This window comes from Hippocampus comes, unplaced genomic scaffold, assembly GCF_001891065.2.
Source record: "Hippocampus comes isolate QL1 unplaced genomic scaffold, H_comes_QL1_v1.1 scaffold36, whole genome shotgun sequence".
Lineage (NCBI taxonomy): Eukaryota > Metazoa > Chordata > Actinopteri > Syngnathiformes > Syngnathidae > Hippocampus > Hippocampus comes.
In genome coordinates, this window is record NW_017805695.1 from 1198566 (window position 1) to 1212093 (window position 13528).

General features: G+C 40.5%; 1 protein-coding gene across 1 annotated transcript in view; it reads left to right on the forward strand.

The window, feature by feature from the left end:
* Nucleotides 1–13528, forward strand: part of birc6 (baculoviral IAP repeat containing 6) — a 101269-nt gene that overhangs the window by 19460 nt on the left and 68281 nt on the right. The window contains exons 12-27 of the mRNA XM_019881884.1: nucleotides 1505–1636; nucleotides 2398–2529; nucleotides 2647–2813; nucleotides 2940–3073; nucleotides 5181–5342; nucleotides 5553–5684; nucleotides 5766–5863; nucleotides 5950–6097; nucleotides 6446–6579; nucleotides 7013–7159; nucleotides 7251–7438; nucleotides 8540–8851; nucleotides 8990–9089; nucleotides 10934–11148; nucleotides 11430–11638; nucleotides 12153–12505. Of these exons, the coding sequence (XP_019737443.1) occupies nucleotides 1505–1636; nucleotides 2398–2529; nucleotides 2647–2813; nucleotides 2940–3073; nucleotides 5181–5342; nucleotides 5553–5684; nucleotides 5766–5863; nucleotides 5950–6097; nucleotides 6446–6579; nucleotides 7013–7159; nucleotides 7251–7438; nucleotides 8540–8851; nucleotides 8990–9089; nucleotides 10934–11148; nucleotides 11430–11638; nucleotides 12153–12505 (2763 nt within the window). The remainder of the gene's footprint in view (nucleotides 1–1504; nucleotides 1637–2397; nucleotides 2530–2646; nucleotides 2814–2939; nucleotides 3074–5180; nucleotides 5343–5552; nucleotides 5685–5765; nucleotides 5864–5949; nucleotides 6098–6445; nucleotides 6580–7012; nucleotides 7160–7250; nucleotides 7439–8539; nucleotides 8852–8989; nucleotides 9090–10933; nucleotides 11149–11429; nucleotides 11639–12152; nucleotides 12506–13528) is intronic.

Here is a 13528-nt window from a genome sequence, read left to right on the forward strand (position 1 = left end):
CCACTTTATATAATAAAATACATTCATAACCCATATATAGTAAACAGTGTGGGACTTCACTATCATTGTATGATATAAGAATCAGCAGCTTTTTATCACATTTACACAACACTTTATGAATACAAGCAATGAACAACTCTTAAATATGGCAGGGAATGTGGTTTTTTTTTAGTTTTGATTTTGAGCAGCAAATTTGAAGTTACATATTGGTGCTCACCTGGAATGCATAAGCAAAATTGCACAAATTTTCACTTGAAAGAATAGTGAACAATCTTGGGATTTTTTTTCTGTTTCAAATAGTGTGTAAATTGAATACACTTCATCTTCAGCATGTTTAGTGCCACTTTTGTAAGTGGCCACGCCCCGTCCAGGCCACGCCCATTTCCGCTTTTTTCATCACGAGCCATTGTCATCCCTGGAATTTGCCTCGAGTGACAGTAAGAGACAGAGAGGTTCTGGGACGTGACTAACTAGCTGCCTTTGGTATTGTTTCAAGTTAAAAAAAACATATACCGGTGTTTAGGATAAATAACATTTTTTAAAATCAATTTGTGTGACCTCTTTCTTTACAAATATCCCACGTTTACACGTGGCTATTCATGTGAAGTCGCCAGTGTATGTACAAATTTGTTTTTATGGCTAAATTGAACCATTGTGGCTTTTAATCAGGTGTGTTTTGTAGTCTGGAAATCACATTGCTCATGTCACCTTTTTTAAGTGGGTTTGTCAACAAATTTGGGATATGTTGACAGTCTTATGCAGAGTGTTCTTGATATTTGGAGAAATGTCAAAGCCGTGTATACAACAAGGACACCTGCTCTATGGCATTGTTCGTGGAGGTGTATAGTGGTAAAATGAAAAAAGCACATGCGATGGAACAGAAAACAGTGGTTCCACCATCACTCAGAATGTGCGATCATGATTGCGGCTCATTGAGTGACCGGTTTGACAGCCATCCAAGCGATGCACATACTTTCACAGCTGCTGGAGTGGCAGTCCTTGGCTCTGAGGCAGCCTTCTCGCCCTGGGCAAATAGCCAGCTGCTGTGCTCATTTTTGCTCGCGTCATCCTGTTTTGGTGACAAAAGTCTTAAGGACTGAAATTGAAAATTTGGGGCCGTCTTTGGCCGAACATGTTCCAGGGACTGAATGTGCATCACCGGTATCTAGTGGAGCATTGCCATTGAAAGTATTCATTCCGAAAGAAAACTCAAGATTTTCTATCAGATCTGCTTTTGGGGTGTACAGTATGTACTACGTTGAGCTCAAAAGTGCGATTAGTCTTCACTTGTCCCACTGTACAAACACATTGTAACTAAAATTATTCAACATTAAGATTTGAAACACAATGGCCAAAACATCCTAAAGGATGGACACTTGTGTCAACCGTTTTGCCTCTTGCACCTCACTTGAGTTTATTCAGCATCCCATCTGCTAGACACATCCTCACATTCACCCTTCAGCCCTTGGGCCTTTGATCACCTAACAATATATTTCTTTGACAGAGACAGCCGTTGATAGACAGATCACATTCCCACTTTCCAATGTCCTCCATGCCAATGGGGAGAAGAATGGTCGACCTTCAATGCATGACTTCACTGAGGACATCCAGCTCATGGACATCGAGGACACATCGGGTAAGAATTTAAGTCTTTATGCTCTTTATACTCTATGCATTTTCTTTACCGCATATCCTCATTATGCCAAGCCCAGACTGCACGATTTGGGCCCGATAACCACGTCGCAGATAAACGGTCACTTTCGTGGCCAATTATGAGTTGTCTTAAAGCGTCGCACCCCCAATAGTGTCACATAATCCAAAACTGTTAACCACAACATGGAAAGTCTGGCGTGTCACATTTATTTATTTATTTATTTATTTACTTACTTACTTACTTACTTACTTATTTTACTTTACATCATGCGCTTGTGTGTTATTTCATTGACACTTGACAGTACATCATATGGCACGTCCGACATGGCCCCACGATCTCTTCATATCGGCACTCAATGGGAGCGGGCGCCATGCGCTTGTGTGTTATTTCATTGACACTTGACAGTTATTTGGGGTGTGCTTCAGCAGAAACACCTACAGTGTTTGAGAGGGGAGAGAATGGCTTGATTTTTCACAATTTTGAAGTCTTATGTACATGAAGCCTTTTTTTTTTTAATTAAAGAACTCAAATTTTAAAGACATATACATAATTGTCACTTTACAGTGACTTTAATAAAGTCTAGCAAAGGTAATGTCTTTCTTTGGCCCAACCCTTTCTAAATAAGGAAAAATAACTAGAATCACACTTGACATTGGAACCGAAATCGAACTGAAGCACTATACTTGCGTCAAAGGCCGATTACTGTCCAACATGTGTAAAACATTGCCATGTATTTGTTGTAGGCTCCATGTTATGTCCATTCTTAGAAGAGCACAAAGAGGATATCTTGTGTGGACCAGTGTGGCTTGCCAGTGGGTTGGATCTCTCAGGTCATGCTGGCATGCTCAGTCTCACCAGCCCAAAGTTGGTCAAAGGTATGAAAAGGCAAACCTTGGTTAAAACCTAACCTGAACCCAGTAGGTGTTGATGAAACCAACAAATGAAGTTGAATGTATCAGTGTTCTCCAGTCCAATTTATACCTTGTCTGCAGGCATGGCTGGTGGGAAATACCGCTCCTTCCTGGTTCATATCAAAGCAGCGAGTGACAAAAACATGGAGGACAGCCCCCGACCTGTTGTGAGAATGCCCAGTGCCAAACCCCAGTGCTCCAAATCGCACTCTTTGTCCACCCTGCTTCAGAGGGCTCAGGCCTCCAAGGTGTGTGGTCATTAGATTGATGCCGGTTTGATGTGATTGATGTGAGGTTTGTGAGATAGTTGTAAAATTCATCATGTATGCTTTCAAGCAGGCTTTCAAGCAAACCAATATGATGTTTTTTTGCAGGACAAGGTGTCTGGAGTTAAACCAGATTGTCAAGCATCTTCTAAGAAAGTAGAAAACATGAGAGGCTGCGACCTGTTGCAGGAAGTATCTGTGACAATCCGAAGGTTCAAAAAGGCATCTATTCCCAAAGAAAGGTAAATGGGTTGCACTTTTAGAGGAAGCCCGAGTTTTCTTGGTCTGGCGTTCACAAATTCGCCATTTTTAAAAAATTATATGATTGTCATTATTTTATTTTATATTTGTTTTCAACCAATCCATTATTTCTGTAAAAACAAAACAAAACAAGCCTACTACTGCTCGAAGACAGCCAATTCGCAACATGACAAAAAGCCTGAAATGTTTTGCTTTTTTTTTTTTTTTTTTTTTTTTTTTACGGCGAGACTACAATGTCCATGTCTGCTGTAACTGCTTCGACTCACAATAGTTTTGCCAAAGTAGAACTAAACATGGCATCAAAATCAATGGAATACTATGCAACAGCTGTGTTGTATAGTTGTTGCGGTAATGAAGTACTAATAATTATTAATGACTGCAGTACACTTAGCTGCCACTGGAGGCAGCACATTGTTTTTTTTTTTTCTTTAGTAAATATCCATCCATCCATCCATTTTCCGATCCGCTTTATCCTCACAAGGGTCGCGGGGGGTGCTGGAGCCTATCCCAGCTGTCTTCAAGCAGTAGGCGGGGGACACCCTGAACTGGTTGCCAGCCAATCGCAGGGCACATAGAGACGAACAACCATCCGCACTCAACCTCACACCTAGGGACAATTTAGAGTGTTCATCCAGCCTGCTGTGCATGTTTATGGAATGTGGGAGGAAACCAGAGTACCCGGAGAAAACCCATGCAGACAGAACAGACCTCTGCACTGTGACGTCGATGCGCTAACCACTGGACCACCGGGCCGCCCTTTAGTCAATAAAAAGCTTAAACAGATGAAAAACCTATAAAAATCAGTCATTAGTTAGATGGCTGCTGCATTTAGAGTTTTGAGTTCGCATTTGAAGCTTGGAGGTTGATAACTTTTATTTAAGCACACACACAGTACACAATACAGTTTTATGAGGTGAAAGTTTATTCTCCACATCTACATGGGAATCGGGAGGAATACGCCATAAGAAAATTAATTACAGTAGAAAGAGTAGCATAGAATGAGAATATGAAAGGATAATAGAAAATTAAAACAATGAAAACACAAATGAAACGAAAAATTGATGATCTTAGCACGAGATAGTGTTAACTCTCTAAAATGATGGGCACGCGGCTCCATGAGTAACTTAGCCCCTTTAAAACCCAATTTTAGGCACCAATTGTCTTTTGCACACTGGTAATTTTGCAAATGTTAGACTCCCTAATTGTCTCACGGGGGCTGAGCTTTGGAAATTCAACCTAATTCGAGCCTCGCAGTCGAGCTGGTCAAGTTGTGAAGACAGGAAGTGGCAGGAAGAATGATGTTCCTCCTGCGGTTTGCTGTGCAGTCAGTTGTTCGTTGTTTTACACCGAGCTACACAACTACAGTAATTTTTATTCATCATCTAAATTATTGACATGTACTTACAGGCACTGTGAATTGTGTAGATATGTGCTTAGCTATAAGGTGTTTACCAGGGATGTCTTTGATCACATTTTCCCAGTCAGTCACCTGTTTTCGAGGATCGAATTCCTGAACCGATACCTCGGCATTGTATTATGGGGGGGGAAAAGAAAAGGTCCAGCCAAATTGTCTTAATTATTTCGTTTTTTATTTACTTAGCTTTTTTTTTTTAAACAACAAAAAGATTACCAGTCGGCCTTGGTCCTTAATAGTAGGTGTCTACTTTAAAGCTTTGTGTTTCCCCAAAATTATATTTTGTTGCTTTTTTTTTTTTTTTTAACACAACATATCAAATACAATGAATTACATGCATTAATGCTGATATGAATTTAAATTGACCTTCTCTAAAACGTTTCAATTCACCTGTCCAACTGTTAAATGTTGCAGAGTTTTTTGGGGCAACTTACTTTTCTGCAACAAAGAGCTGAACAGCAACATTTTTTGAAATCATTATTTTTTTTAATTACCTGCCATGCCCACTTCTATACCTTCCTGTGACTGTTCCAGTCTCTCTGCATCTCTGTTGCAACCCGCTGATGAAACTCTGAAAACATCATGCCTTGCGAGATATTGTTGATTAAGTGTTTGGTGTTGTCTTTATCTATTTATCTAGTTAAATTGAAATGTGGCTTTCTTTTCTGTTTTAGGGTCCAGCGTTGTGCAATGCTGCAGTTTCCAGACTTCCATGAGAAGCTGCTGGATGCACTGTGCCAGCGGACACAGGGTAGCCTATCCACAGAACATGCCCAAGGCCTCATCCTGGACATCTTATGCTGGCTGGCTGGTGTTTTTTCCAATGGACCGTGCAGGTGTGATTAATCCGTGATGTGATTTGGTAATGTTATGGGGGTTACCTTCCAGACCATCCCCGCAATAAGTGAACTGCGTGATATAGAAATACACTCTTTAAATACTGTTTGTTTCTAGGCCTGTTTTTTACAGCGTGCAGGGCACTTACTGTACTTTATACATGACATCATTGGCATGCTGCTCATGTTATCCTCATGACTTCTTTTTAGCTTACGAGAAGGAAAGGAGGGGCTGCTGGCCAAAACCAGATTGAGGCTAATGGATATTGTTGCAGTTTGTTTCTTTGAGGCCGGCCGGAGCATAGCTCACAAGTGCGCACGCTTTCTTGCCCTTTGCATCAGGTGAGCGACATTGACCATGTCTTTATTGATGAGGTTGTGGTCAGGTTGTTTCATCGTAATATTTTTGTCCTCTTGCTGAAGCAACGGAAAAGGCGATCCTGGTCAACAAGGTTTTGTCGCGAGTCTTCTGAAGGCTCTCCTGGACAATATGCCCTACTTGCCTGCTGCAGCAACAGGCGGTATGTAGCAGAACAGCAGCACAATAAGACATTCGGAACCATCTTCCTGTCTAATTGTATTCTATCTTTGGATTTTTTTCTTCCAGGCTCAGTGTTCTGGTACTTTGTGCTGCTGAACTATGTCAAGGAAGAGGACCTGGCAGGTTGTAGCACCGCCTGTGCTTCCCTACTCACGACCATCTCAAGACAGCTGCAAGACCGACTCACCCCAATGGAGGCACTACTGCAGACCAGGTATTTTCCAGTTCATGACTACTTATTTAAGAATCATTTTGATCAGATATTAATGATCTGATATTGCAGTCACTACCGCCAAAATGCAAGGTTATTTTATTGCCAGTTCAGTTTCACATTTTTATTACTTTTGTAAAGATTATAGTATGGAAAATGTGGGTAATGCATCATGTCAATGGTTTTACAGCCTGAGATCCCCTTTTTTCTTTCTCAAGACAAGAAAGTTATCAGTAACAGTGCTACCTTAACTTGACAGAGTATTCAAGACTATTTTTTCCAGGACAAGATACTTTTTCTATCTGTTACAGCCATCTCTTACTGTAATATCTACTATTGGTTTCTTTCCAGATATGGATTATACAGCTCTCCTTTTGATCCAGTGCTCTTTGACCTGGAGGTCAGTGGGTCCTCCTGTAAGACTGCCTTCAATAGCAGCATTGGGGTCCAGTCAGATGAGATTGACCTCTCTGACATTCTCTCAGGTAAGAGTAATATGCATTCTTGTATAATCCGTGTAATTCTGAGGACTGAAATCATAATAATGGTACTGCAGATGTTCTTGATACCAATTGTTGTATGTATTTATGTATGTATTTTATCAAGCTCTGACTGACAAAATATATAATTGTCTCGCATGTAGATACGCACTGATTTTAAACTGAACGGACAGCAAGTCAGCTTATTTATTTCTCACATTTACAAAATCTGCACAAGAGCTGACAAATTTGTTATCCTTTGGAAACACATTTTTAAACCCTGTTGTGTGTGGATATAAATCAACTCCCCTCAGGGCTAAGCAAAGATGTGGTCTTAAAAATGTCATTGTTCATATGGACGTGACCTATGAGATTTCACCTTTTATTCCTAAACTAAACTACAGGATTCTCTGTGCAATGGTGTCTTTTTTTTCTGCAGGGAATGGAAAAGTAAGTAGTTGTGCTGCAGCAGAGGGAAGCTTCACAGCACTGACGGGGCTCCTAGAGGTAGAGCCTTTGCACTTCTCTTGCATTGCCACTAGTGACGGTACTCGAGTGGAGCGCGATGATGCCAGCATGTTCACTGGTGAATATGACACATCTTCATTTTCTCTACCATTGTCTCAGGTCAACTCGCCATATGAGGTGTTTTGTCTATGTGTCTGTTCTTTCCTCAGTAAGTACATTTGGCGTTACTCCTGCGGTTGGCGGTCTGTCGACAGGAACGGTTGGCGAAGCTTCTAAAGCTCTTAGTTCTGCAGCACAAGTGGCCCTGCAATCTCTGTCTCATGCCATGGTGTCAGCCGAGCAACAGTTACAGGTTCTACAGGAGAAGCAACAGCAGCTGCTCAAACTGCAGCAGCAGGTGAAAAAAAAAACTCATTTTCAATTAAATATTCAGTTGGATTTTTATACTGCCAAAAAAAAAGTGTTAACACGCTAAATACGAAATAATCATCAAAAACTTAACCTATTATGTCATGATTATACAGGGTCAGTGCTGGTCGCGGCATTGCTATCACTCAAATAGGCTTAATGTTGAACACCGTTACTTAGCTTGACAAAGATGATGGATGCATCAACATCTCAACAAGTGAAGGAGTCATGGCCATCACTAGGGTTGCGGGGGGGAAAAAGTCAACCGAGTCGATCACAAAAAAATGCTTAGTGCCTCGCCGGCACCATTTTGCCGTCCTCACAGACATTCCCAGGCCACATCCATGGTACTCCATCCAAACCTTTTCACAGTTTATATAGCACCCTCTCTTGGTAGAAAGTTGAACTGCAATCAATGATATTTTCCAGTGTTACAACTGTACCGGTAATATGTTTCGTATACAGGTAGTTTTTATACCAAATGCCCTTTCTAATGCACTTGAGTTGTTAGATTAGGCCTCTTTGACACTAATAATTAGAAAGGTGACTTGAGTTAGGTCGCTGTGACCTTTCCTCCTCTTTAGTACCAGGATGCTACATGAAGCCTATTTTGGTGGTGGCCCTGTCCGCACTGCACTGGTATATTTATGATATATTATGAAAATTTCAGTGAGTATTTCATATTCGGCATCTTTATACTATATTATATAAGCCTTTAAAAAAAGGTGACTTAGGAGTAGATACTTTTTTTTGCATGGTATGTTTTCTTTTTTTGGTGCAGTGTAAAATCTGACTCAATATTTAACATTAATTTCTAGGCTTTATGTCTTGTTGAAGCCTAACGCAAGTATTTAACCTGACTCACAAAAAATGTGTACAGAGCGGTAAATAAATCTGGGATGATTGATCAATATATGTGAGTGAAACTCAAAATATTGATTATTAATTATGTTTATTTCATTATATTTAGTTTTTGATGTTTTTACTGGCGCAGTCGGTCCAGCATCAGCGAACTTTTGGCGGCCCCAGGCCACTGTGCCACTGTTCATGTCGAGCCCTGAGTAAATCTCTGTGTGTCTGCTGCAAGCAGAAGGCCAAGCTTGAAGCCAAACTGCATCAGACCACATCTGCAGCTGCCGCAGCCGCCTCTGGTGTGGGGCCCATCCACAATTCAGTGCCTTCCAACGCCTCCTGTGCTCCGGGTTTCTTCATTCATCCCTCTGATGTCATCCCCCCAACACCTAAGACCACACCCCTCTTCATGACACCTCCTCTCACACCTCCGAATGAGGCTGTGTCTGCAGCCTTCAGCGCAGAGCTGGCTCACCTCTTCCCTGGCTCTATGATGGACCCTGGACCAGTTAATCTCGCAGCACACAAGAATTCCCAAAAAGTCAAGCCGGTTAGTGATGCTGCAACCATTTCTGTAAAGCAAGTGTTTTACTTGTTTTTCAATGGAAGCATCGGAGTTTGATATTTAATTTGAAGGAATCATTTATTTGAATTTTGAATCTTTATTTATTTATTTATCCCCCCGCAGACTCCCATGGGCAGTGGTTTGGCTTTAGCTATTTCTCAGGCATCTCATTTTCTGCAGCCTCCTCCACACCAGTCTATCATCATAGAGCGGATGCACTCTGGTATGCCACACGCGTCACACATTTTTTATTTATTTTTTGGTCAGTTCAGTGTGTCAAACAGAATTTGTGTTTTCTTTATAGTGCAATCTACACATTCTGTCTTGATGGCCTCCTCTTCATAGACATTACACTGAACAGTGTTGCTCTTTCTGATGCCTTCAGTCAGTTGTATTTCAGTGGAGTAACTTAAGCCAACGCATGCCCTACATTGCACTCCAAATTATTATACCGAGGTTTATTAGAATTTTATAAATAGCCTATTGAAATGTTTTTGTTTAGTTTTTTTACAATCCACTCTTCCAAATTATGAACAATTGTGTTTCAAGATATGTTATAGGTTGTATTAAAAATTAAAAAAAAAATTGAATTTGCAGCTTCAAGAGGTTCTGTTTGCTGAAATCAAAAGCTATTTAAGTCCAAAACATTTTAAGAGGGAGTCAACCCAAAACATTTCTTTACAAAAATATGTTCATTGCACTGCCACTAGTCTAAGTACGGCATTCAGAATAATAGTGCATTTGTCGATTCTGAGGTAAGCAATAAAATAAACCTGTTTTTGTCCATCTCATGGGGGCGGCCGCTTTTCCACTTGTCGATGACTGAAAATGACGTCGCAGTTGCTCAGGGTTCTGGTAACAATCAATCATGGCTCAGCCTCAGTAAACAAGTGAGCCGTGATTGGTCAACAAATTGAAACAGAAACTATATTTGTCTCAAATTTGAGTCTGCTGCTTGAATGTAAGCTAGTAATATGCAGTCAACTTTGGGATATTTGCTTAAGATGGGAAGTTGTGAAACTAACCCTTGAAATGTGTGTGTAATTTCTGACTCCTCTGACCGACTACTTTTTTCAATGGTACAAAATTGAGAACAGGACTTTGCAAAGTGGTCTTTATGCATGACAATGCACCATCTTATGCCGCAAAAAATTCCTTTTCATCATGGGCTGCTATCGGCAGAAAAGGAAAGAAACTTGTGGCCGCCATCCCCCCTAATGATCAACCTTACTGAGAACCTTTAGGCAAAGATCTATGAGGTTGGGAGGCAGTTCATATCCAAACAGCAGCTCTGGGAGGCTATTGTGACAGCCTGGAAAAATCAAGCAGAAGTTGCTTAAAAACTCACAAATTCAATGGATGTAGGACTTGCAAGTCTGCTACCAAATAATAGGTCCTGTGTTAAAATGTAACTTGAGCTGTTAAGATGTTTTTGATTTAAATAGCTTTTGATTTCAGTAAATACAACCCCCCAATGCTGCAAATTCAACAATATAATTGGGTTTTTCTTTAACCATCCTGTTAGGTTGCTTGCAGGTCAGATTGACCCATCTGGAAAATCTAGAAGAAAAATACAATAAACCTCCCTCGGTTTTTCATTTTTATTTTTATTCTTTTTAATATTAGAGAATTGCAATGCACTATGTGATGTTTTTCATTTTTATTTTTATTCTTTTTAATATTAGAGAATTGCAATGCACTATGTGATATTTTTGGATTTTTTATCGTTTAGAGCGGATTATATTGACTGATGAAAATTGTTGTTTAGAAACGAACATAGTAGGAGTGTTAAAAACAGTTACATTCTCTAACAGTTGATGACTGCAAAATTATGCTGAGTTCCATTTTCATAGACTATTTATAAAAATCTGAGAAAAACAGTTGCGTAATAATTGGAGAGTGGTGTACAAGTACTCTCTTCAAAATGGCTAATAATGCACAAGAAATGCATTTGATTTTTATGACTTATTTACAAATTGGGGCCATTCGTGTCTCCATCCTTAGACTGTGTAGAACTAGCGAAGTTATACCCAGTCGAGACAATTCTATCTTCCCCTCTCCTCCCAGGAGCTCGTCGCTTTGTGACGCTGGACTTTGGTCGACCCGTCCTGCTGACTGACGCCCTCATCCCGACCTGTAGCGACCTGGCCTCTCTGTCCATAGACATTTGGACCCTAGGTGAGGAGGTGGATGGCCGCAGGCTGGTGGTGGCCACCGACATCAGCACTCACTCCCTCATTCTACATGACTTGCTGCCTCCGCCCGTTTGCAGGTTTATGAAGGTTTGTTGCTTTCTATTTTTTGATTCATTTTAGCTTTCACAGAACTTGTTTTGAGGTGAGTGAAAATGTTTGCTGGAAGAACTTGTAGAATTGAATTTTCAGCATTTTCATATCATTGGGGCAGAAATGTTCCTGTTTAGAATAGTTTGTCACAACCATTGATTACTGTTGGATTTTGGTTTTGATGTTCTGGTGTTTTTTTTTTTGTTGTTTTTTTTTTTTTTTTTTTTTGCAAGACTGTCTCAGGGATGTTATATTTTTCCCCCTTCTACAATTTTCAGATAACCGTGATTGGCCGCTATGGCAGTACCAATGCTCGTGCAAAGATTCCTTTGGGCTTTTACTATGGTCATACTTATATTCTACCCTGGGAGAGTGAGCTTAAACTGATGCACGATCCTCTGCGGGGAGAAACTGAACCTGCCAGTCAGCCAGATGTGGATCAGCACCTGACCATGATGATGGCATTACAGGAAGATATCCAGTGCAGGTGAGACATGAAGTATCTAATGAAAATAAATATGGAAACTGCAATGATGCAAATAGGAATTTAGCCTTAGTGAGGCTTTGTGGTCGATCTAATCTTTTCCTTTAAATCACCCTCCCTTTTGTTGAAATGTCCTTGAGCAAGATACTCAACCCCCAGTTGTCCTCAGTCAGGGAATGAGGAAACTGTGTTAAAGTGCTTTGAGTACATAAGGTAGAACAGAGCTATACAAGGAAAAGCTCATTTACCATTGCACTGTGATTCATTCACAAATTTTTCAGATTCTTTATTGTATTTATCACTACACACACCAATAAGAAACTGGAACTGATTAATTGCACTCCCATTAATTTCAATGGCAAATCTTTGGTTCGCAAATGTTTCAGTTTGTGACCAGAGCCCTCGAAGGAAATACATTTATGAACTGAGGTTCCAATGTATGGGATGGAGTAAGAATTATATCAGACTTTGAATTTCATATGAATACACCTGAGAGAGTTTTTCCATCTCATTATAGGTACAATCTTGCGTGCCATCGGTTGGAAACCCTTCTACAGAATATCGACCTGCCACCCCTCAACAGCGCCAACAATGCCCAATACTTCTTACGTAAACCAGACAAGGTGGTAGAGGAGGACCAACGTGTTTTTTCAGCCTACCAAGATTGCATCCAGCTTCAGTTGCAGCTCAACCTGGCTCACCATGCTGTCCAGAGGTTACGAGTGTCACTTGGTGCCAGTCGAAAGTCCCTCCCCACAGCCAGGCCGAATGAGGCTCAAGATCTGGTCCACAACTCCTCTACAGAGCAGCTGAGAAATATCATCCATTACCTTCTGGACACCTTGCTTAGCCTGCTGCATTCTAACAATGGTGAGGAATGCTCTGTTTTGGATGCCAGGGTTACACTCTCCTCATTAATATTGACTATGTTTACATGCAGTCAATAACCCTTTCAAAACCTGAATATTGGCAATATTTGAGTTTTCAAAGGCCAAGTAAAGATCCAAAAAAAAAAAAAGGACTATGCTCATATTCGGTTTTTTGAAAAACAAGCCTAGGTTACTCCTTTTCTAACCATGTCATTTAAACACGTATCGGAATACCTCAATTGAAAGGGACATTGGTTTGTGTTCTGCGCATGCTCTATCCGCAAGGATTCTTGGTCTATGAGGTAGAGGAAGTGCTTATATGTACGGCAATGCCGCTTACATGCTGTAGCAAGTAGTGAAGCCGCCGGCGGACATTTCAAGTACATTGATTTCTCCGCAGGATATTAGATTAGGTGAGATTAGATCGTGATATTTCGAGACACTACATTGACATGGAGTCAATCCTTTCAAAGCCCAATATTGTCAGTATTCTGGTTTTGAAAGGCCACATAAACACACGCAAAAACCCTAATAAGGCCCTTGGCCTACCCATTTTCTCATCTGAATATTTGGTCATGTAAACGCGATTGGTTTGTGTTCTGCACATGATCTGCCCGAGGAATCTTGGTCTTTGGAGTACACAAAGTGTTTGTATGTGTGGCATCTCGCTTATTCGCCAGAGTGAGTCGATCTTGAATATACAGGTAAGTATTCAGTGATAATTTTACAGTTTGAGCTCTGCGAGTCCCAGGGACTCGCTGATCAGAAAAGTATGAGTCCCATTATGCATTTAGAGAGTCCCAAATTTCGAATTCTGAAATGGTCTACTTATTCAATTGCATATGATCATAACACAAACAACAACAATATACATTGATAATAGGTTTATTTCTTATAAACAAATGCTGAAAACGTGAATAATTCAGGCATACAAGATTTGCTGAGAAATAGGTTTTTATTTCATCCCATGGTTCAGTCTTTGAGTTCATAAATTCTCCTCTCTTTACTCTGCTTCCAATGATGC